This window comes from Athene cunicularia (assembly GCF_003259725.1).
Source record: "Athene cunicularia isolate RWA chromosome 2 unlocalized genomic scaffold, athCun1 chr2_part1, whole genome shotgun sequence".
In the NCBI taxonomy this organism is placed as follows: Eukaryota; Metazoa; Chordata; class Aves; order Strigiformes; family Strigidae; genus Athene; species Athene cunicularia.
Genome location: NW_020799095.1, coordinates 58161673 through 58185833, shown reverse-complemented (window position 1 = coordinate 58185833; position 24161 = coordinate 58161673). Strand labels below are relative to the sequence as shown.

Genomic DNA, 24161 nt, shown 5'->3' with positions numbered 1-24161 from the left:
TCCCTGAAGTCTTCTCTTCTCCAGGCTGAACAACCCCAACTCTCTCAGCTTTTATTCAGAGGAGAGGTGTTCCAGCCCTTATTCCATGTGAAAATACATTCCATCTGAAAGCTCTATTTCATTTCCCTACGTTCCTGAGTTCTTACAATGGTTTGGTCTGGGAATTAAATTATCTGGTGGCCTATATCAGTCCTCTGAATCGTCATTCAATTAAAAAAAAAATATTTGCAAATCCAGAATAAATTTTAAACTTGGTGTGAAAGACTGCATGTGCAAGTATGTGAGTGCACTGTTAAGTTTAGGAGATGATAACAGCAAAGAGCTGGCTGATTATATTTTTAATATACTTCAGCAATTCTCCTAACCTGATAATAAACATGAGCACAGTATTAGAATAATATGAATTGCATCATAAACTCTTACATATATACCCAACAGAAAATTAATTCCTTGTGTTTATACCTCTCTTAGAGAACAATAGTCGTTACTATCATCTTTCTACACATCTCAGATGTAACACACAGAAGATGTTTATATAGAGAGAGAGCATAAATAGTTAGGCATACAGTTATATTTACTCTCTCTCTGTGTATTTCAGAAATCATTTCTGTATATATGAAGTAACAGTTTTATAAAAGTAGCTATCTATGAAGTATTAAATAGGTATGTATCCCCTGTGTTTCTTCTTACTGTTACTAAATATCTCTCTTTGTTCAAATTCTTTCCACCATTATTCTTCTTTCTCTGTCATGTTCCCTCAATTTTTCTTTAGTCTGACATGTCCTTCAAATTTTTGGGGTTTGTTTTTGTTCTTGCCTTCTATTGTAGCAGGTCTGGAGAATTGTGTCTGCCTCTCCTTACCATCTGCACCTGGGGGTTATGGTTATAATCATCCCAAATAATTCTTTCCCTCTTCCTCCAAACCTGTACCACAATGGCCTGACACATCTCCACTTGTCTTTCAAACTTTTATTGGCTTGGTTGGGAAGCTCATGGACCACGACTTCTGTTCCTGGCCTAGATATCTATTTTCCCTGAGCTAATGACCTGCATTAAAAGTCAAATTGGTTACTAGTATTTTATGATTCTTCATACAGAAGGAAAGAGTACTTACAGTTTTACTCCAAGTGAGACCTGTGGTATGATGCTCTTTGATATAAGCTTGAAGCTCAGACCAGATGTTCAGATATGACTTCACCCAATCAACATGACGTGCATCACTGTAAGAACAGAGATGATATTTATATGTGTGAATACACTTAAAACCAGAAAGCACTGCTACTCTGACTCAAAGCAGGTAAAACCCAATGTCTACCTTAAAGCCATGGACAAAACAGTTATCAGGCAGCCAGCCAGCCCAGTGCTGAAAATACTGAGGCCTACTACACTGGAAAGCTTTTAGACCCTTCCAGAGGACAAACAAGGGCAAAGGATGCCTCTAACAGAGGGTGCTTCCTGCTGGACATGTGTGTCATCATTCTGTTCAAGTTCAAAGTCAACTGAAGAAGCACTAAAGCTATATGGAGCTGTGCAGCAGCGACCCAAACTCAGTTTCAGGGTGCTGAATTTTAGAAAATTAAATATCTTTGAGTTCTGTAAGACCCTAGCTCCCAAGTTCAAATGTAGCCAGGGTACACTGGATCATGTTATAGTCATCAGACTAAAATATTTATACAACAAGAATTTTTAAAGTACAGGTCACAAACTGGCTCTGGAATAATTATCTGGAAGGCTTAGTCTTCCAATGAGACACTAAGTGAAAACCAGAAATATATATATAGATAGAAATTGCTTGTAAGATGGAGTCCTTAGTTATGAAGAATTATTACTGAATAGTGACGGCTATGAACTGGATGCTCACAAGGATTTGGGTGTCTACCTCCTATTTATTTCCTCTGGAGTTTGACGCTTAATACTTATGAGGATCTGGGTCAACAGGTTTAATCCAAAGCGTACTGAAGTCAAGGGAGAGCCGTCCACTACTTTGGAAGACACTGTAATCTGATTCAGTGAAAACCAGAAAAAAGAATTCCTCATCAGTGGAAGACCTAACACCTAAATAATGTACCCTGTTTATACTGTTATGTGAGAGATTTTGTTCTCCAGAAGTACTAAAGCCATATTGTAAAAATCTTCAGTTACCCCAGTAGGTACTACCTTCAGTAGGTACACTAAAGCTTCAGAAATATATCTATATATATAAAATAAATAGAAATATATACAAAAGGGTTTTATATATATAAAGTTATCCTCACTAAGAGGAAAAACTCAATAGCAAATACTGTTCTTCACTGGGATATAAAAATCAAGAGCCAAAATCTGGCCTCCAAAAGTACCAAATCAACAGGATTTACATATGACTTTTTTAAGAGAGCATAGGAAGGACCTGTATTTTTTCTCCTTCTCGGTCAGCTCACAGATTTCATTCATGGAACTTTTTTGTGAATTCCTTGTGCTCTTTAAGAACAATGCAGTGATACTGCAAAAACTAAAATTGGGAGCTACAGAATTTGATACTCAGTTGTATACATCTACCACCTAAACACACATTTTCAAGTGAAAAGCAAGAACAGCAACAGTATGAGTCCACAAAGGAGACAAGGACACGTAGCAGCTAGCTAGCAACATGTTGATATGTAAATATGCATTTGCATATAAGCTTATGATGCAGGAATGCCAGAAAATTAAACATAATCCTGTAATTTGCAGAGTGAAAACCAGCACTACTAGTGCTGCTGCCATTCTCACTGCAACATGCTGCAGGTCAAAGATGAGGGGGGGAAAATATACTACTGCAAGCAGATTTTATCAAGTGCTTTTTAGTTTACAAAATGCTTTCTGTGATGGCATCATGAACCCTGTTGGTATGGTTAATGCTGTGTTCTCTGGCTAGTAGATACTGGGGCTTGGCAACATACCTGTGCTTGTAGTCCTTTAATACTCTGTTAGTATAAAAGGTAGCAGCATCATTCATCTCCTTGACATAAGGACCTGGTTTAGGAGACTAAGACCATCAATCCATGGTAGCAGGAAACAACAGAAGGAGAAATGAAGTAAAACATTAGTGAGATGCTTTCCCTAATGTATTAGGTATATTACAAAGCACCCTCTTGGGTGTAGTAGACTGAAGAACTATGCAGAGGAGAGTGCAGAGTTCTGCAGAGTTCTGCAAACTTTGAAACTCTTCTTGGCCACACCATCCAGAAGCACATTTATAGCCCTCCCAACCATCCTGTGTGCCACTCACCACTGCTATCCACCCAAGGGCAGGTATGCTTTCACTGACGGCTGAGAGGTGGTTGAACATTTTACTTCCTCTGTTCCTTTCTCGGAAGTTCTGGATTTCCTGAATCTTCTCTGATATTGGCTTGAGAAGCATTGCCACCTCATTCTGAAAAAAAAAAAAAAGCGCCAAGAAGACACTGATGTTACAATTGGTGGTCTGAAAACACCCCATGGTTTAACATTGTCCTCCCTGCCCATTGATTTAACAGTTGGAAAGAAAGGTCAGCATATTCTCTACGTTAAAGTAACAATTTAATTGCCCTCCCCTGGTTGCAGTGGTGAGATGCACAGACATTAAGTATTAATAATGTGTTGCAGCAAAAATTGTTCTTAGCACTGCCAGGATTTTTACATGCTGCCCAAGTCAAGACCTATACATATCCCACAGCTCAGAGTTAGCAAAATGCTTGTATTTTTCATCCGATTTCCCTGGAACTTTTTGAGAGTCTTTACACTGGCTTGGGTTTTTCAATTTATTAACCAAGTTGTTCTTTCTGTAAAAAACACAAACTACTTGTTAGGTTAGTGGCCTCTTATCATTTGGCAATGAGATGGAGAAAGTAATACACTGAAGACAATATCAATTTTAGCTTTCCCTGTTGGTAAGTTTTAATGTTTTAATTTCCTTTGGCTGCAAGTAATGTGGGAGGAATTCATGGGAAACATACTGCCTGCAAGCCATGGTTTGGGGAAATTCTCCTGTGTTAATCAGAAACGAATGGTATCCAGGGGAATGACTGCTGAGCGGAAGGAATAGTGTCTGGAGTGAAGAGAAAAGCAGAATGACTGTAGAAGCTATCCAAACTCTTTCCTGCGCAAAGTGAATGCTAATCGCACTGAGCCAGTGTCTCAAAAAAACTAATTTAGAGTACTAACTTACTGAGAAAAATTCTTCCACTCAGAAACAGCACATTGAGGGACAAGGAGTCATTGGTTTACAAGCAAAACCACCGCTGTACCTTGCAACCCTATAAAACATTTCTATGAAAACAGTCCAATTCTTTATCACAAAAGTATGCCTGCAGAACCCATACTATGTCCTACCAAAAAGAGTGCATCATTCTGATTTTCCCTGGCACTTCACTCAGAAATCACTCAGCATGTAGCAAGAACTCTGTTTTTTCTCACCTTTTCTCAGGACTACTTATTTAATGGAATTAAGGTCTTGTTGGAGATATCTAATCCTCATATTTTTGAGGACTAACGCTGTCATGACACACAAGACGATGTGTGCCTATGTGCTACTTGTTCTCTGTCATCTCTAATATATTTCTTTTCACCCTTCTGCATTCCTCAGCTTTACAGAATTTTATGTCACCTTAAAATAAGCATGTCTGCTAGGGATCAACATAGGTCAAAAGACACTCGAAAAAACATGACAAAAAGAGGTTCTGCATTTTTAAGAGTATTTTGATCCAGCTATGGAGCCTTAATATTTTAGTGGTAATGTAATTCTGAGAAAGGCCTATGCATCTGAAATGCACAGGGATGTCTGATCTTGTCCTACAACAAAGTGGGTTGGGAGAAACAAATATTTACAGTATTACTGGGAGATGAAAAGATTTTTTGTTGATGGCTTAATGACCAGCATAAGTCATTAAGTCTGAAAAAGCCCTGAAACCTCCATGATTTGTAGTTCTTAAAAACTGATTTTGTTGCCATAACATGATAAAGCCTGCAGGAATCCTTCTTTTTAATTTTTGCTTGTTTACAACATGCAGCTGGTTGGTTCTTTCTTATTTTGCAGGGAAATCTTTCAAGTATGACAGTAGTTAACAAAACTGAAATTTAAGAAAGTGCTTGTTCTGCTTTGATATCATGCCAGTTTTCCTCCCATAAAGTCTAAGGGATATTTACAGTCCTTAGCTTACTGTGAATCTTCATGGCTCAGTTCCAGCAAAAGAGAACATCAGGGCTAAAAATACAGCTCCACAGATGCCTGGTATATCTAGACAGCACTGGGAGGCAGCACGTTTCTGTGGATAGGACACAGAAGTGGGAGTCCATAAATGGGGGGTCTCTTTGCAACTCTCCCAGCAAATTATCATCAGGTTTCAGGAAAGCTGTGTTACCTTTCTGTGCTTCAACTTCCTATGTATGAAATGATGCCAATATAGCCATTTTATTTTGTAGAACACTTTGATATCTACAGATAAGAAGGCAAAATTAGGGCCAAACATTTTCCTGAATGGTACCATAAGACCCACACATCCTCCTACTCCTAAAAAAAACTCCCAACCAGTTCTGTGAGGGTTTTCTGTCAAAGGTTTCTGTCACTTAGAACACAGGACTTAACCTGTCCAGTGAGTCAACTGTTTGTAGATTTATGTAAGTTAATTTGTGTAATTTCACAGAAGTGGCCTACATGAGTTTTAAAGGTGAAATACATATTGCTAAGGAAAGTAGCTGAAAGTAATCACTCACGTGGCACTGTAATGACTCCAGAAAGAGCCACAAAGGGCTCGAGACTTTGCTCACCTCTGTCCCATGTGAGAGGTACTGGGAGAGCAGCAGAGCCTGCCTTCCCTTCACTGTGCACTTGTCCTGTTCTGCAATGGCTGCTAGCTGGCTGCACAAAATGCGTGTGTATGTTTGTGCAAGCTTCTTGTGATCCAAGTTCCTGTGTAAGGGTTGGACACAACGGAATACAGGCCTGCAAGGAATCACTTAATTGAGTCCTGCCTCCCCGCAGTCAGTTCCAAATTTTTAGTTAGTGATTAAACTGTAGATGAATTATAGTGTATATGGCATATGGGTATAGAAAGGCTCATTAATTCTGGCAGTAATCAGTCTTGTTTGGCTCTACAATGCAGAACCAGTTGTGCTGTGGGTTCTAAAAGAATAATCTCTTTATTGCAATGAATATTAAAACAGCCGGTTGTTAATAAAATGATTGTCTCTACTGTATCTCTAAGAAAAAATGAATTCAAGGAGATGAATCAGAGCTGTTGGAAAAATCTTCAGCATGCCTTTGGCATGTGCTAGATAAAATTTCTTGTCATTTAAGACACAGCACAGTTGTTTAATAGAAATTTAAGAGTCTTTGTATAAACACCATTCCTATTATAATATCAGTTTTGCTGAAATGTTTAAAAATGCACCAGTGGCACAACAATATCAAAAGTAATTCCCAGCATGCCTTTGTCCTTTTTTAATAATTATTAAAACCAGATGGTCTTTTTAAATATTAATACCTAAACAACCAGCCAGCTTTGATCCATGTCTTATAATTCCTATTAGAAAATCAAGAGTAGTAACACTACTGCAGCGATTAGCCAAAACAGCCCAAAAAAGCTACAGCATGCAACAAGAACTGCCTTAGGCTTTGGCTTCAGAGACTTAACAGTCTCAGCCCAGTCTCATAAAATGGCCTGGCATACCAGTACCGACTGCACCAAACAGACTTTCTTCTTCTTCACATTTTTGTAATACTCACATGAGAAGTTCCACAGATGACAGGTTTAACATGACTGGGGCATAAGGATTTAACTCAGGAGAATGGCCAAACTTTTGGGTTTTGTGATTTTTGTGATTTGCCTGTGAAGTTATGCTAAACTGACTGGCTTGCTTAAACTTTGGCTGCTTGAGCCAGTGATTACTTGAAAATCTTAGGTTTAATTTGAGAAAACAGGTATTTTCTCAGACCACTGTGGTCCAGAAACCTGCCAGCATGAATCACAAAGGCGCAAAACCCAGCATGTAAATAAAAATACAGTTTTTAAAAGACCTTATGTATTTTTAAGCTAATCTTAAATGGTTTTTAGGTGTGAGATTGTTTACCGAAGAATTTTTATGTTGACGGGTGGCAACACAATTTGGATCTCACTATTATAGTGTTTAAATCAACTTGACCCATTATGAAAAAGTCATGGTGAGGGAACAAATACCCTTTAAAGTTATGCTAACTGAGGGGGTGGCAACCTTTGGCACAGGAGCAGTAAAAGAAAGCTGAGAGCATTTGGGATCAGCAGCCCCTTCATTTTACTCAGCTGCAACTAGAACAGCATGACTACAACCTTTATACCATGGTCTATAGCGCTGTTATTTTCTTCTGTCAGTTCAAAATCTCCATCATACTTACATTGTATTTTTAACAGACAAGTTTGAAACCTGGAGTTGATTTGAATCAGCTGTCTTTGTATATGTTGTCAAGCAGTGCAGCCTAATAGGAATGGTTCTGTAGAGCAAAACAGTTGGTGCTGAGGACCTGACATTCAGACTGTATGCATCTGAGAGGGGCCTATTTTGGACTAGCTGTAAATTGTGGTTTAGGTGCTGTCTGGGAGTGTATCTTCCATTTAATTTCATCAGAAAGACACCCATTTTGTACACCCTAAGACTACTCTGCAATGCGGATTGCAGCATAGTAAATGGGGCTGATTTGAAGGAAAAATATAGTCGTGCTGTGAACTAAAACACTAATGTAGACACAGCCATTATCTCTGCAAACAGCCTAGTACAGTTCCATCCCACATTTCATCCTTTCAAGGGATGAAAGATGTCATGCATAGCATCCTCCACTCAGTTCTAACAATTTAAAAGGTGAGCATCTGCTCTCAGCTGAGACTCAATTCCCTCTATTGTAAATGAAGAAAGAGATGTCCCTGAGGAATTCTTTCCACCTATTAATAGATGTTAGAAGATTATATTTTAGAAGACATGAATAGATATGAAGAATGCAGCCTAGAGGTGCTGCCATTTACTGTAAAGAGAGCCTAGAAAGTCACCTTACACAACATGCCTACCTTAACAGTTAAAGTTGATGAGCAGAATCCCATCTTGTGTCTATAGGAATAAAATACTGGTAGCTTCAGTCATCACCAGTGAGATGCACTTCTGTTACGAGTGGCTATGATTCTAGAACTAAAATAGTTTTAGATTAACTGTAGTTTCCCATATTTTGTAAAAGGCAATCTGTGAAAAGACTTGAAAATTTAAGTTAGTCCTTTCTTGTATATATGTGGTTTAAGAAAGACCTGTCCTTTTTGTTGTAGCTGTGTATCAACAGTCTGAATGGCATCAGTGTTAAGATTAGGCTGAGGAATAACCTCTTTTTTAAAGTATATAGGAAATATATTTTTTTTCCAGAGGTGAATCTATGCTACTTAGAAACTCTGAGCCTCTCAGTGCTGCATCTAGATTCCTCAAATTATTTTTTCTACTTTTCATTATTACTTCCATAAAGAAACACTACCAACTTTTGTTGGCACCTGTCAAACTGTTCTTTTAGCACTTCATCTCTCCTTGCAGAAAGTGTTTCACAATCAGTACCACAGTTTTGCTCTTAAAATTGCAGTATAACCTACTGCATCTTAATCCAGTGCTTCCTCTGCAAGCATTTTCTGATATTCAGTAGAGATCACCAGTGAGATCCTTCTCTATGATCACTACATTCACGTCCCTCTAGTATTCTGATATTTTCAGGGTTCAGATGTCTCCTCCTAACTAAGTACAGAGATATATTAATTTATTCTGGTCTCATTTTCTTAAACTGTGAATCTTCAATGTAGTGGTGTAACAAATGTTTGATTTGTTTGTCAATAGTACAGGTTTTGCCATTTCAACTCATTGCTGTGCAACAGCAGGACTATGACACAGAAAGTCAAATCTGCAGAAATGTCTGGTCAGCTTCATCAGCACAGAAGCTTAGACACATTTGTGTGTTTCCAAAGTGACCTAATTGGTATTTGGCTTTTATTCCTCTTAGATAGCACTTAAATTCTCGATACAGCCAATATTAGCTCTAGTCATTTAGTCCTTTGTGGGAAAAATGCTCTGTATATTGTTTTCCTGTCCACCATAGCTCACCATAGGCAGTATATTCAACAATAAAGGGTCCTCCTGCTTTAAACACACAGGCAAGATCCCCCTTCTAATCCACAAGAACAATTACACTAATGAACTGTTTTCAACCTTTTGATTTACTCCTTAATCTTTGCTGCTGTGATCACAGTCCATGTCATTGGGGCTCAGGGCATTCCAGGTACCAAAGTTCTGTCAGAAAATGGTGTTCTGTTCAGCCACAATTGGAGGGTACATCCCAGGACAGGGTGTAGAGAGTCAGGCTTCCAGCCTTGGACATTCATGTGGTTCATCTGAAAATTCCCTAGAGACAAACTGTAAGACTGCCGGGTTCAGTAAGCAGTCCTGGAGTCCACACAGCTTTCAGAATTCAAAATTCATTCTTTGGGGTATGATTTAAACCAAAGAGAATTAGAAAAAATTGAAATAACCCATGAACTGAAAAGCCCTGCTTTTCAATCAGGTGTATCCCCAGTGCTTTCCCTTTTTGGAAGATCATGCACAGTCCAGAAATCCTGGGAAATAATTGTGTAGCACAGAGAAAGGAGTATACTGGTTTGGATTTGTGTTTAGTGGAAATAAAGAATATGATGCTTAATGGGAAGGGGAGTGTCCCATCAGCATAGCTCAGTGGGATCTCACATGGTGCAGTTTGATAATGAACACTGCTACAGGGATTGAAAACTAGCCTGATGATTTTAGGACGTTATTTTAGGACACAGCAGAATTCCAGTAAGAGTCTGTAGGATCCCCCAGAATTGCTTAGCAGCTATGTCAGATGAAGAGCTAGACAAGATACAGACTATCATCTTTGATAATGTCCTCCTTATGGGGTGATGCTGTTCTTAGTTGTACTGGAGTAAACAAGTGCAAGGAGTCATTGCTTACTGCACAGAACATGAACTACTGGAGAGTCTGTGCCTGGCGGTGTTGATGTGAGTCAATCTAGAGGTCTGTGATAATGTGCATCTCCAACTCCGTTTCTCTTCCATAAAGGTTGGGAGATGTAGCACTGATCATAACCCTTCTGTATTCCCTGGATTCCAAGGTGTCTCTGGGCCTTCTTACAGCTGACAGCACTACCCGTAAAACAGAACTGAATCTCACATGCATCCATTTTTCATTGCAAGGGCTACTGAGCTGGGAGTTTTGGCAAACACAGCTGAGGAAAGAGAAGTGGTACAAGGATACCTACAGAACTTAACTACAAGAAAGACACTGAGGTGTGTGTCCAAAGAAGGATAACCAAGATGGTGAAGGGTCTGGAGAACAACTCCTGTGAGGAGTGGCTGAGGATTGTTTAGCCTTGAGAAAAGGAGGCTAAGGGGGAGACCTTATCACTCTCTACAGCTACCTGAAAGGAGGCTGTAGTGAGGTGGATGTCAGCATCTTCTCCCAAGTAACAAGTGATAGGACAAAAGGAAATGGTCTTTCTTGCACCAGGGGAGGTTAGATTGCAGATCAAGAAAAACTTCTTCACTAAAAGGGTTGTCAGGCATTGGAACAGGCTGCCCAGGGAAGTGTTTGAGTCACCATCCCTGGAGGTATTTAAAAGATGTGTAGATGTGGCACTTAGGGATGTGGTTTAGTGGTGGACTTGGCAGTGTTAGGTTAAAGGTGAACTCCATGATCTTAAAGGTCTTTTCCAACCTAAATGATTCTATGATTCTGTGATTCTGTGATCAGAAATTGTAATGATCTTGAGACTGATTAAATGCAGTTGAACACCTTTGAGACAAAATTATGAGATAACAGGTGTCAGGGGGCTATCAGGAGACTTGGCAGTATGTTTACAATGAAGGAATAATCAAGGATTAAAGTGGACCTGGAACTGAGTAAGAATTTGCAACAATATCCATCACTGCAACTGTGATCACGTTGCATGCAGTTGTAGGCTTGCTGATAACAGAAATATGTCAACCGTTTGGCAAGATTTCAGAGAACAGGAGGGGGGAAGGTGTTTCCTTTAGAGCTCAAGACTCTCAGGCTCTGTCCATGTCACTCTTGGCACCTTCTGTAAGTTGGGACCTGAGGATCTAAAAAGGACTGAACCAAATTCTTCCTTAAGCTATTTCTAGATACAGAGGTGCAGATTTGCAGCAGTCAACCAACTAAGTAGAATGGCAGCAAAACTTGGCTCAAACTCTTTTGCATAAGTAAGTAATAAATTAGTGAGGTGAGGAGTATCCTGCTCTTCCTATTTTTGGAAAACAGTAAGGGTGATCCCAGTAAGTATGAGGAAAAGTAGTGGGAAATGGAATTATATAAGCAAGTCAAGGTAGTTAGAAAACAAATCCTGCTAGGATGCAGAATAAACCCCAGGAGTCCTGTTACTGAAATACTTTAAAAGTAGAAGAGAAAAAAGATGAGCAATCCTACACTGACAGAGAGTAGGGAACTGTAAATCTCCATCTTTGATTTCTGCATAAAAATTCCGAGAATGAGTACTTTATTCAAAGCAATTGCCACAACTATTCTGCTCCTACAATAGATTTTTTGCTTGACTATAAAAAATTTAAAACTTCAGGATTTGTTCTCGTGGCTCCAAGTCTAACTTCAAATACAGTTTCTTGGGTTTAAGGGGTGGGTTTTTTCCCCTTTCTAGGAAAAAAGGGGAAAGCCCTCCTTTACCTCTTACTTTCTTACACCCCTCTCCTCCCACCTGTGTGTAGAATCTGAATATTTAAGCTAGGTATTTAATTGGAATGTTTGTCTGCACAATGTGAGTAATTAAATCCATGAGCTCTGGCAGTCATATGAACTCAGCATTTTTTTAAAATGAGAAATTACGTAATCATTCATAGTCTGAACTGCATCTGTCATTTAAATCTGTTTGTAGTACTTCTTACCATGACTATGTTCATCCTGCATATGTTTATACTGATTCACAGAAAAACTTACATCATTAACCAGTTTCTAGCATGGGAACAATGGATTATTCATGCCCTCAAAGCAACTCTTAAAATTGTTTGAAGTCTTAAAGTGAAATGAAACAACTCATAAAGAGAAGATAGTATATAAGTTACTATTCACAAAGACTCCAGTGCAATGACTTGAGCAGTGATGTTGTACATTAATTTCATGATCATAAATTAAGAAAAAATTGTTAAACAGATAAACTTGCTCAGGAACACTAATAACTTTAAAAATTATAATACAGTAAAATAATAATGTTTCAATCAGAGTTCTATTTGGCTTAGACTATGGGGAGTAGAAAACTGAGATTCAAACTATTTCATAATGTTTTGTGAGGGTTTATGTTAAAATATATCTTCTGAATTGCCCAAGCAACATGTCAACTTATGGTCTCAAAGTATCTTTTTAAACAACTTCTCACAGAATATAGCAATATTCTAATTTATTTTCCTTTCTCCATCTTCTCTTTACTATCTCATATACAGTAAACAATATATAGTAGATTTTTTTTTGCTTTAATGTTTGAAGTTTGGTGTCAGAAAATAATTTCTAATAAGTGGATGATCTGAAGAATCCCATCATGCTGAATGAGCTTGTATCCAGCAGCCATAAGCTGGGACATACACAAACAGGAATATCAACCGGTGGTTTTGTCATGTGATCTCTTCCACTCCACATACAAATATAGAACATGACCATAAAAAGTAACAGAACATGCTCTCTGTGAAGTAATTTATTGCAGTTGATGCTAGAGTGGTATGCCAGCTGGAATTACCTTCTCGGCTCCTACTATTTTCACATATACAGATAATGAAGGCTGTGCACTGCAACAGATTACAAATGAAAAATATCGACATTACTAACAAGAAGCAAAACTCTGCAAAAGCAACTTCAGCGAGCTTAACTGTTTGAAAATGTTTGCTAGTGACTCATAGCAGGAGTTAAAGACCTAAATGAATACCAGGGTTTCAACATTTTCATAGAGGGGAAAAAATACTGCTTCTTGTATGATATACATTTCTTTCTTTGCTGAGCAGAAAAAAACCTAAGGATTATTATACATATAGGAGCTTTCTTTTTGTCTGAATTCCTTATTCATTAGTTTGTAAGCTGCAAGAGCTGAGCTAATTTATTTTTCCAGGGCATTTTCCCCTCCCTCTTTTTTTTTTTAAAGGCACCATGTATGACATCCCAACATGACAGGAACTCAGTAAATCCCCTCAGTCTCCACACCGCTGTCTCTGAATGTCTACAAAGCTACTATGCCATAATCGCAACTCGCTGGCTCATTCACAGCTTTACATTATAAAGCAAACAGTCTAGACAGCTGAATGACAGAATTACTCTCTTTTCTCTTGCATTTATAGATATGCTGTCATCTTCATTTGCTTTTCTCTACTCTGTGCATTCTGATACACTAATGATTAGCTTTCCTGTTTGGATTCCACACTGACTCCGTAGCTCTAGGCTATAAATACAACCAGAGCCCCGATGACATCACGTCAATAAGGTCTGGGGGGGGAGGGGTGAGGACCCCTTCTTCTTTCCTTCTCCTGGGTTAGCTGGCAATAACCAGCTTTTTCAAAATGGTTAACCAATGTGGCTTTACAATAGGATTTTTTTTTCCGCATTGAGATGGAGATATAAAGAGCCTAGTGTCTGCAACTGTCACTCTGCAGTGGAAAATACTGTTCAAGTTGCACAGAACAGGCAGCCTTTGATTGTTTTTAGGTCTGTCAATAGTATAGCTGTGCAAAAAATATGTGCAAAAACGAGAAAAAGAATGAACAACAACATGCAATTGGATGTGTATAAAAATGTACCTAACAGTCTTTATGTTAAAAAAAAATAATTAAAAACCTTTAAAAAACCTAGAGAATTTGGGCTGGGTTTATTCTCACTGAGAATGGAACTTAAGTCTATAATATTCCTGGTACTTTAACTTTGGAATGATGTGTACATACATATCACATGGCATTTCCTTGGTGCTAAAAGACAGTTAAATTATAAAAGAAAACTTTCTTGCTCTCAACAAGTTGCAGAAATCTATGCAAGCCTGATAACATGCAGCTAAGACATATGGATACACATGGTCAGCTCTGGTGATGTTTATAGCAAGGATTTTAATACTTGTTGCTTTTCTTAATGCTTCTGTAACTGTCATTCTGGATTGCTGGAGAATCTCTTTTTACATCTGGTTTGTTTTTTGTTTGTTTTGTTGCCATTTTTAAAACAAAAGTTTCTAAACTTTACAGTTGAAAAAAATTCAAAGACTTGAGGTCAGAAAGTTATAAGGGTAAAAGTGGGGCGAAATGATTGCCATTCTCACTTGAAAAGCAGAGAAAATCCTACCAATAGCACATCAGCACAGGAGGCCAAACAGTGAGCCATAGCTCTTACTCTTACCAGAGCTGGGACAATAGCAACGCTTCAGAACACAGCATTACATTATGGGCCATTGGAAACTGTTCATTGGGGAATATTTTACCTATGAGCATGAAGAGTTTTGTGGGCCACTGGGTGCAATTGTATTCACAGCCAATATAAATGACTGCTTGAGGCCTGTACCAATGGGAATTTTGCCTGTTCTCTGTGAGTCATGACCCACTTTTACTCTCTGAGATCAGGGACAGCTGGAAAAACAACTGATCCCTTCTTGCTTGGAACTTTATAAATCTAGTCTCACCTGGAATATCTGTGCTGTTTTTTTTAACCAGTACCCTTGCCATTAAAACATACTGATAAGAAAACCTTTTAATTTGTGTTTCTAACATCAACAGTGATAGCAAAATTTCTGTAGTTTATACCAGTGGCAGAAAGTTATGATCTGGAGCTAGTGGAAAAAGACAGATCTGAAAGCTGTGGAAACACTGTGCAAGTGAAGTCTTCATTCTCTGCACACTCCAAGAAGGAAGGTTTGAAGGTGGTCCCACAGAAGGGCTACATGTTGCTCTTCCCAGGAATGATACAGTGTTATTGGCCAAAACTTTGTGCCCTCCAGAAACTACAAATGAGATTTCATAACAACTCCACAGTTTCTCTGGGCTTTCTAGTTGTGAGGGGAGGATTTAAATAGCCGCCAGTAAAACAAGTGTATAAATCAACTTGATATTTTTTTTCCATTTTCTTGACAAAATGCTTTGCCTTCCTTTCAGAAATGGCCTAAGCTGAACCTCAGCTTGTAGAATACTGAGGCTAGGGGCCAGTATTGATTTTTCTCTCAAAAACTCATCCCCTGACTTCGGAGTCTGCTATATATCATCCCTGTGGGAATAGCAAAAAGCCATTTCATTCCATGGCATTTCCAGTTGTCCAGAGAAGCAGTGATCATGCTTACAGCCATCAAGTGGAAACCTCCTTTGGTTTCTTCAGTGATCTTATGTGTATTGGTACAGAAAGGTTCTTAACTCTGAACCGTGGCTTTCTGATTATGACAGCACCATGCTAATAACACTGAAAGCAAGCTTCTAAGTGCACTGTATAGATAAAGTAACAAAGAAAAGCAAATGCAGGGATTGATGTTAAACATATGGGAACACAGCCTTTTTAATACACTGCCTCTTCAAACTCTAGGTCACTTTTCTTACCTCTTGAGGCTCTTGACATTGAGATGCTAACACCAGGAAAGATCTTTGCGCTTGGAAAGCAGCACGTACCATCTCTGCCTGTAACAAAAGGAGGAATATAAATTAAACCTTAGCCTGTAACCTCCAATACCTCTTCTTGGCAGCTCAAAGTCAAGTGTGACAGCTCAAGTCTTTTCTTGCTGCTTCTCATCTAAATCACAGCAATGCTGACTGGAAGAAATGCATTATAGTACTGGCGTAGCTATATATTTTTTTTGAAATCTAAAGTTAAGTTCCATATCTTCTTCAGATAGGAAATAAAATGAGTGAATATGTAGTCTTTTGGCTATCATTTGTAAGATAGTCACAGGAGGACTTAATTTTAACATTTCAGAGAATGTCTAGGCATTTTAATGGTGATGTTTATACTTGAGTGCATGATAACAACTTATTACCTCTGAGAATGGCAACCTGCAAACTTTCTGTTGGACTGTAACTTAGACTGTAGTGATGTTTAAGAAGAGTTGAGCTTGGCATATTTGCTGAGGGACTACACTGTAATTAATTTCTTGTTTGTCCTCTGTGAGCAGACCCTAAGATCGATGGCTATGAGAGATGGTGGCTGAAGATTTTTTGGCAATTTTATCCAACACAACTCTAGAATCTGTGTTAAAACTGCATCTGACAGCATGTTTACATGCTAACAGTGTGGATGGGAGGTAAATCTACACTCCCTGGTGTTTCCTACTGTTCAAATTTCTGGTGGTTTTGGTTTTTTTTTTTAGAACAGTACACATTTTTTGTACATTATGAATTATGTATATTGATTAGAATCTAATCACTATTTCAGTATCACCTATACCTCATTCAAGTGGATGAGTAATGACTAGGAGAAACCATTACTGGTACAGAAAAGGACTATTCATAACTAGTATATATTGCTAAATAAAGACCAAACCAAACCAAATGCTGTTAAGTTAATCTAACATGAATAGGTACATTTATAATCACTTTGTGAAAGGGTGGGGAAGCTCATTCCTTGGGGTTTCTTCAATCTAAAAAGAAAACAAGGAAATTTTATATACAGGCATATGTGGATGCAACTTGAAATACATAAAAGTCAGGAAATTTGGTTGTAGCAAAGTGAAACAGCCAAATTGTGTTTATTCATCTTAAAATGTGATGGCATGAATAAAACATAATCTGTTAGCATAAAAAATCACTGCAGGGAAGATGGTAAAAGAGGCCCAACTTGGACAGTATTGGCAGAAGGGGATATTATGGTCTGACAGGCTGAGATTTGGAAGAGGGTAATCATCTCTATAAATAGATAAAGAAATAAATAATAAGGGAAACTGTATGAGCATAGGAGACTTAAATTTTCCAGACACAGACATAAATACCATCAATAATAGCAAGGTTTGGATATTCTTAGACATTTCAGAAGACTGACTTTTTGGTAAAGAAATTCATATAACAACAAAGTGTGTGCTATTTTAGGCTTAGATTTTTTTGTGTGAGGAGGATCTTGCACAACAGCTGACCAAAAGCTAATGTTCTGGTAGGAAGTGATTATGAATGGATTTGGTTCTTAAATTGCAAGATGGACAAAAATAAATCTATAGCTAAGGCTTGGTATTTTAGAATGGTGAACTTCTAGAAAAATAGAAAGATCAGTGAATGTAGATGACTGGCCCGATGAACTTAATGATTTGAATGCAGGAAAGAATAGATTTAGATTAAGAATGGAAATAACCTATGAGTGCTGGGCAGGAGGGAGAAATTGTATGAAAGGGCTAGAGTTTCTGCATGAATAAATAACTAAAGCAAGAAAGTAAGAAAACCCCCAAAGAGTGAAAAGAGGCCTTGATTATCAAGAACTTTTTCCAGGCATTATAAAATATAGAAGCAAAGGAATGATGGATCAAGGCCTTATTGAACTGTACCATGCACAGAAAGTGAAACAAAGCCATATTTTTTAACTACTGGAACAATAAAGAAATAAAGCAATGAAATGAGGCCATGGCAGTGACCTGAAGGGTAAGTTGGGCATGCCTACATTATTCCTGATGTATAGCTTACTTGTTGTTGAATAAATGTTCTTCCCCAATTTCAAGGAAGTTGATGTACATGAAGATATTGAAAGGGTAGCTAGGGGGAATTATGATAAATCAATGGGAATTACATAATCTGAAAGGGAAGTCAAATATATGCAGCTTAGTGTTACAAAATCATTTGGTCCATGTTATCTTCGTTCTAGAGTACTGAAGACACTGGCAGATGGAAGCACAAGTAGAAAAGACTTGTTTAGTTTAGATTAGATATTAGGAAGCATTTCTTTCCAGAAGGGGTTGTTAGGTGTTGGAATGGGCTGCCCAGGGAGGTGGTAGAGTCCCCATCCCTGGAGGTGTTTAAGAGTAGGGTCAACATAGCGCTGAGGGATGTGGTGTAGTTGGGAACTGTCAATGTTAGGTTAACGGTTGGACTGGATTATCATCAAGGTCTTTTCCAACCTAGACAATTCTGTGATTCTGTGAAAAGATTTTAAATATATATCATTTGGAGACAGTACTTTGGGGGATTGTTTAGACTTTTCATTTTCTTAGACAAGGAAAAGGTGTCAGATCTGGTATACTTACATATCATATAAAATGCTTACTGTGGGTCCTCACAGGAAACTCATACATTAAGTGGAAATGACACAAAGTAGTATAAAAACTCTTAAGTTGGATAAGAAGCTGGGTAAATGGAGACAACAATAGGGTATATTGCAGGTGGTGTTATTTGAGAGGAGGTAAGTTGCTAGTTGTGTTTCTCAGGGATTAGTTTTAGGAACCATCAGTATGGTTATTAGTGTCCCAAGAGCAAGAATTAGGTGTACACTCATAAAATTCATGGGCAACACAAAGTTAGGAGGTTTTAATATTGTTGAGAAGGACTCACTCATGACTTGAGAAGAGTAAGACAACTTTGTTGGCACAAGTAATATGAATAGGATAAAATTTAGCAGTCTTCCCCCCACCTCTTCAAAAATTGCGTAATTTTGGGTGTAAACATGAAACTGATTAATTGGAAATGCTGAAGACTGTAAAATTCAAGTATAAAAGCCCAGAAGGTGGCTTTGTGAAAAGAGCTTATGCAGTTCTACAATGGATGTAGCAAAATATTTTTAGTAGAGCTACAGAAGTGTTAGTACCATTGGAGAGGAACTCCTCTGGAATTCTGTGTAACGTACTAGTCATCTGTGTTAAATAAAGATGAGCTTAAATCAGAACTGATGCAGAGAAAACCTATTTGGATGTTTAGAGCTATGAGTATCTGTCATACAAAGATAAATTTTAAAAGTTTCACTTGTTCTGCTTAGCAACACAGTGGCTGAGGATAATGATGATTCTTTCTCATACAGAATGTAAGTAACAGAGAAGAAAACAGTGTCAGCACATGATCACAGGTCTGTAAACTGGATCAGGAATAATCATCGTCTCTAACTCAGAAGATTTTCAACTATCCAGAAAGTGAAGTTCAGAAGGGATCTTCCAAATACAAAGAACCAGCATTATTTTAAGATAGAGCTTTAAATAGTGATCAGACAGATCATAAAACATGAGCAAAGTGCTCTTAGGTATAGAAAATTAAGATTGCTTTCTGAGTTCCTGAACATATACTAAGCTGGTAGCATCCATGAGGTTTGAAAAATGTGTCTGTTTTGCACTTGTTTACACTGCATTAAAGCCATGCTTTTGGGTTCCCACTGATCACTCACAGAGGCTGAGGATTTTCAACACTCAGAGTAAAAAGTAACAACAGGTTTCTTGTCTGATTTTGCACCTCTTTCTGCTGAAGCACTGGAACCTGGTCAGAGCTGGAGACAGACTGTTGCCTGATGTACACTGATGTTCCTAAAAGACTGATATTCCTTGAGTGTGCCTCATACATGTGTCTTGTTCATCTGACCGATGTTAAAACTACTGCTGGATGTGGAATCAGGATATATTTCTCCTTCAGGCATGTATTACTCTTGTTTATTACTCCTCCCTCTCCACTGCAGAGTGTTGCCAAGGCCACCTTTCAGAATGTCTGTGAGCTGTCTTTAAGAAATCTGCTGCTACTGAAGGCACTCAAGCCATTGGTAACACTCTTTGAGTTATTGCTGGTGCATTAAAAGTATGGCTTTTTGCATTTTCTTATTATCCAATATTTATTATAGGATGTTGGAAACATTCAGTGATCAGTGGACTAGATATTGATTGCAAGGCTTGTGCTGTATGCCCCAAATTTATCAAGCCCTAAAATCTTTTAGTTGTGTAGGGATCAGAGCACTCCCATCTCTCACCTTTGAATTTAAATCTTAACCAAAGGATCATATCAACAGAGCTTTTGCATTTTACAAGCAGAATTTTATAAAACTTATGCCACAGTTACTTCCTTCTTTCTCCAACAGCGTTAAAAATGGCTTTCAGAGTTTTACTACTTCTGAGCATACAGTACTTCTTTCCATGCATCTCATCAAAGTAATAGAAGAGTTTCTTCTCATTAGGAATGCATTAGTTCAGTCTATCACCACTCCAATTCTTCCTTGTACTCTTTGAAATGTGACACTGCATTGCTTCCTCCTTCTATTTAGCTGGCAGGCTGTGTAACTAAGCAGACAGCACTATTTTTTATAGGGAGTTGACTCTTTCATTAGATTCCCATATCCAGTGAAGACTAATAAGTGAAAATGGACTGGGGGGGGATTTTTCTCAACAACTTGTGAGGCTCAGCCAAAAAATTGCCACAGAACAAATTAGCTGAAACTCTTACAGTTATAAAGAATTATAGTAGTGAAGCCTGAGTGTCAAAAATGCAGGGGAATAATGAGTAAATTTATCAGAGTAGACTAGAACACAAACTTGCACACATCTATCTGCAAACAGAAATGGGCATATTTTGGAGCAACAGAAAATTGACATCTAAAGACTTTGGGCAATCCTTCTGGCATTCTTGGGAGTAGGCATGGACATAGCAATCATCAGACAGTTCTCAGCTGAAGTGAACATTCTGAAGGAAGTAAGTTCCTCGAACATTTTCCTACTTTGCTTTTAGCAGTTTGTTCTAGAGACAAGAGACTGTGAATGTGGACCCGACTGCCAGGAGCATGTGGTATTCCATTCACCATCTCTGTTTTCCCATCAGTAAAGTGTGGAATAAGGTGTCTTAATCGTTTACCTCAGATGTGTTTGATAGCTGACTTAGGTGACTGATACAGTTGGAAGAGCCAAAGTCTGACATGTATGCAATGTCAGCCCAGTTCCATGCCTACTGAAACCTGTGGCTGACTACAGTGAGTGACCTCTCTGTCACCACTGCAGTAACAGCACAGACAGGCCTCTTTGCAGTTAAGCCTGCAGAAGTTAATGGAGGAATCATATGTATTTAGAAACCAGCTTTTTAATAGCAACTGGTTTAACCTTCTCTGTCACAATACAATGTCAGCTTTTGATATTTCCCAGAAGCCACTGCTTGAAAAATTGCCAGAGTCTCTGTGAGAGATGTCTAATGGTGACAATGCTTCTAACCTGCTTGAAGTAGAGTGAGTAGGGATTCCACCCAAACTTGCACTGTTTCAGACTGAGTAGACATAGATGCACTGAACCTGAAGTTTAAACTACCAGTTTGCTTTAGTAAAGTTCAGTTCTCTAAGGCAGATGTGATTTTAGGATCTCTCTCTTTCTCATTTTAAATGTTTTATTCAGTCTAAGTCACCCATCTCTCTAGTATCCAAGCACTAATAAATATAAATATTATTTATGTGACAACAGTTTGGCAAACTACAAGAAGAAACAGGCACATGGATTCAGATCTCAAGTTACAAGTAAATTCAGTCTTTGGAAAAAAAACAAAACTAAATAGAAGTAAGAGAAACAAACAAAGGATTTCCTAATGAAATTTAGTCAATAAAATTACCCTATTGACCTGATAATATTAAATTTGTCAAATGCTATTATATTTAATAACATATTTGCTCAGAGTCATAGCATATCAGAATCTACTGGACTTCTGTTATTAGAGAATAATACACATCTGCATATATACACATGCAAACATTAACAGTGATAATTTGCAAATCAAAATACAGATCTATGTACATTTTGGATTTCTAAAATATACTCAATGGCTTTATTCTGAAACAAAATAGTAAAGAGGATATGAGGGAAAATAATTGGGATTTAGTGGTCCAGAATTCTAATTGTAATTTCTGCAGAAATAATTTTGGGTCTTTTGAGTTTAGCAAAAGACATAATGACTGACAGCAAATGACAACTACAGGTGGAGCTTCACTGTTATGAGCAAAGACCCCAGTCTTTTTCTTAAAGGGACAGTACTGTCAGAGAAACAGTTTGTCTTTTACATTCTGCTTTCAAAAGCCTCTTCAAAGTGAAGTGGTGAAGCGGCTGGTGACTTGAAGGGAGAAGCAAGAAACAGAAAAACAATGAAGCTTAGATTAAGTATGGGGCTGCCATAGGAACTATCCAGGCCAGCTGAAAAGAGTATTTATTTTGTACAGCTAATTGGCTGATAGAGATTTTTTAAAAACTGGGCCAAATGCTGAGGAGTCAGTGGCAGTCCTCCAAACAGAGCACTTTATACTGGAAAAGAGAAAAAAGAAAAAAACTGTCACCTTTCTCTTACTGGTCCATGCAGAAAACAGGGTTGAAATTCTAGTCAAAATTGAAGTTCATGGGAGGTTTGCCATTGATTTTGATGGAGCCAGACACCACCCCAGATATTTTCTTTTCTATTTTCAGATAGATAGATTTGACTACCACCAATCAGCTGTCCTCTATTAGTGGGTTTTTTTAGAGTTTTTCAGCCTCCATGGCTATGTCTATATTAGGAAATTTTTGCTAAAATTTCTCAGCATTGCTACTGACTGTCCAGTACCAATCTAAGGTTATATCAGTGCTGGTCTCTCTAGTTGTTTATATCTGCCAGTGTATTAAACACTGTGTCATGTAACTGCGCACAGTGCTAGCCAATATTACTTATTTGTTGTTTCAGAGTAGCATCTGTATCTAGGTTCACTAACTTTACCTTTTAATAAGCCTGACTGTGACTTAAACCCCTCAGAGCTCTTCCAGGTCTTACCTCTGGTGGAGCTCAAACCATACTAGGCTTAAAGATCTTTCAGTGCTAATGACATAAGACAGGTGGATAGAATTGTTTGGGGTAAATCATCGCTTATCTATCTGCCATTTTATTTCTCCATATGAAACACAAACTGTATAGATATACTAGAGTAGAGGTATTTAAAGTCACAACAGTTGCTTTTACATTATTTATAATATTATTGCCTCAGATAAAGAATACACAGGTTCTGCATCTTTTGCACAAATAAAATTTGCCCCAGTGTTCCAGAACTTCTAAGCTCTCCCAGTTTTGAGTGACATGACCTGTTCTGATTGATCTCAAGGGACTGTTAACTTTAAAACCTAATGAATACTATTTAAATGTCAGCTTTGATAAATAATTAATTATTAATCTTGGTAGCAGAAGCAGTCAGATATTTTGTTTGTCTGTCACTGTTTCAAACAGATATAAATATTTGGCTGCAGGGTCATTGTGGCTACTGATTATTACCAAGTGAAACAGTGGGAGATCATATTCTCCAAAAAATCTCTAATAACCTCTACCCACCAGAGATGATGAGCAAGTCCAGACCAAAGCTCTTGACTAGCTGATGCTCTCCTTAAACTCAGGCTGCTTTTGTATCTTCCAGATTCACAAACTCTTCATGAATCTCTTTAACAACAGCAAAAAAATCTGCAACTCTCTTGACCTCTGGTCATTTCAATTTTTACATGGAAGGAAGTTCAAGAAACAGATGTAGTGTATTGAAGATTCAGCATAAAAAACACTGAGAATTGTGTGCAAAAATAAATAGTCCACACATTACTGAAGATGCGGTCTGTTTACAGACTAAGGGTTTTCTTTGTTTTCAATACCTTTCTTTTTTGAACAGTTTTAAAGATGTTCAAGAATTCAAGTTTCCCATTTACACTGCAGACTGCTGTCTTCTGCAAGCCACCTGCTGGAGGTTTCAAAGCCACCTCATTGCACAGCATACAGTCATAGATCTACATTTAAAGGATCCCACATTAGTAGAAGGAAAAGATGCTATTGGCACATTGCAACATCTGATCTCGCAGTCCCTGGTGTTTATCTGTAGACTGGATGTCCCCAAAATTGCCAGCTCTGTGGAATTTGTGCTGTCATGTTCTGCCTTTGTAATATGTAATTAGTGATAATCATAGAAACAAACAGCTGATAAAAAACAGCCAAACATTTTAAGAACAAACATAAAAACATCATGAGAACAAATGGCTTCTCTACAGTGCAGAGGATACATCACTAAAACCTATACTAGGCCACCATTGTTGGTTGGAGCTTCTAATAACCAAAGACTGTTGTAGTATATTTTATGAGCTTTAGACTATGAGTAATAGCAAATAGTGATCAGTTAATTTTGACCTGCCTCCAATTCATCCCCAGGACTCCTGAGGGGAAAGGTTAACACTGTAAAAGAATGTCAACTCAGAAAAGTATGCAATT

The 24161-nt window shown here is 38.0% G+C and overlaps 1 protein-coding gene across 1 annotated transcript in view; it reads right to left on the bottom strand.

Annotated features, from left to right (window-relative positions):
• The window catches only part of CAP2 (cyclase associated actin cytoskeleton regulatory protein 2), a 58080-nt gene that overhangs the window by 19994 nt on the left and 13925 nt on the right, over positions 1-24161 (bottom strand). The window contains exons 3-6 of the mRNA XM_026842971.1: positions 15591-15668; positions 3248-3391; positions 2919-3004; positions 1115-1220 (exon numbers count right to left, since the gene is read on the bottom strand). Of these exons, the coding sequence (XP_026698772.1) occupies positions 1115-1220; positions 2919-3004; positions 3248-3391; positions 15591-15668 (414 nt within the window). The remainder of the gene's footprint in view (positions 1-1114; positions 1221-2918; positions 3005-3247; positions 3392-15590; positions 15669-24161) is intronic.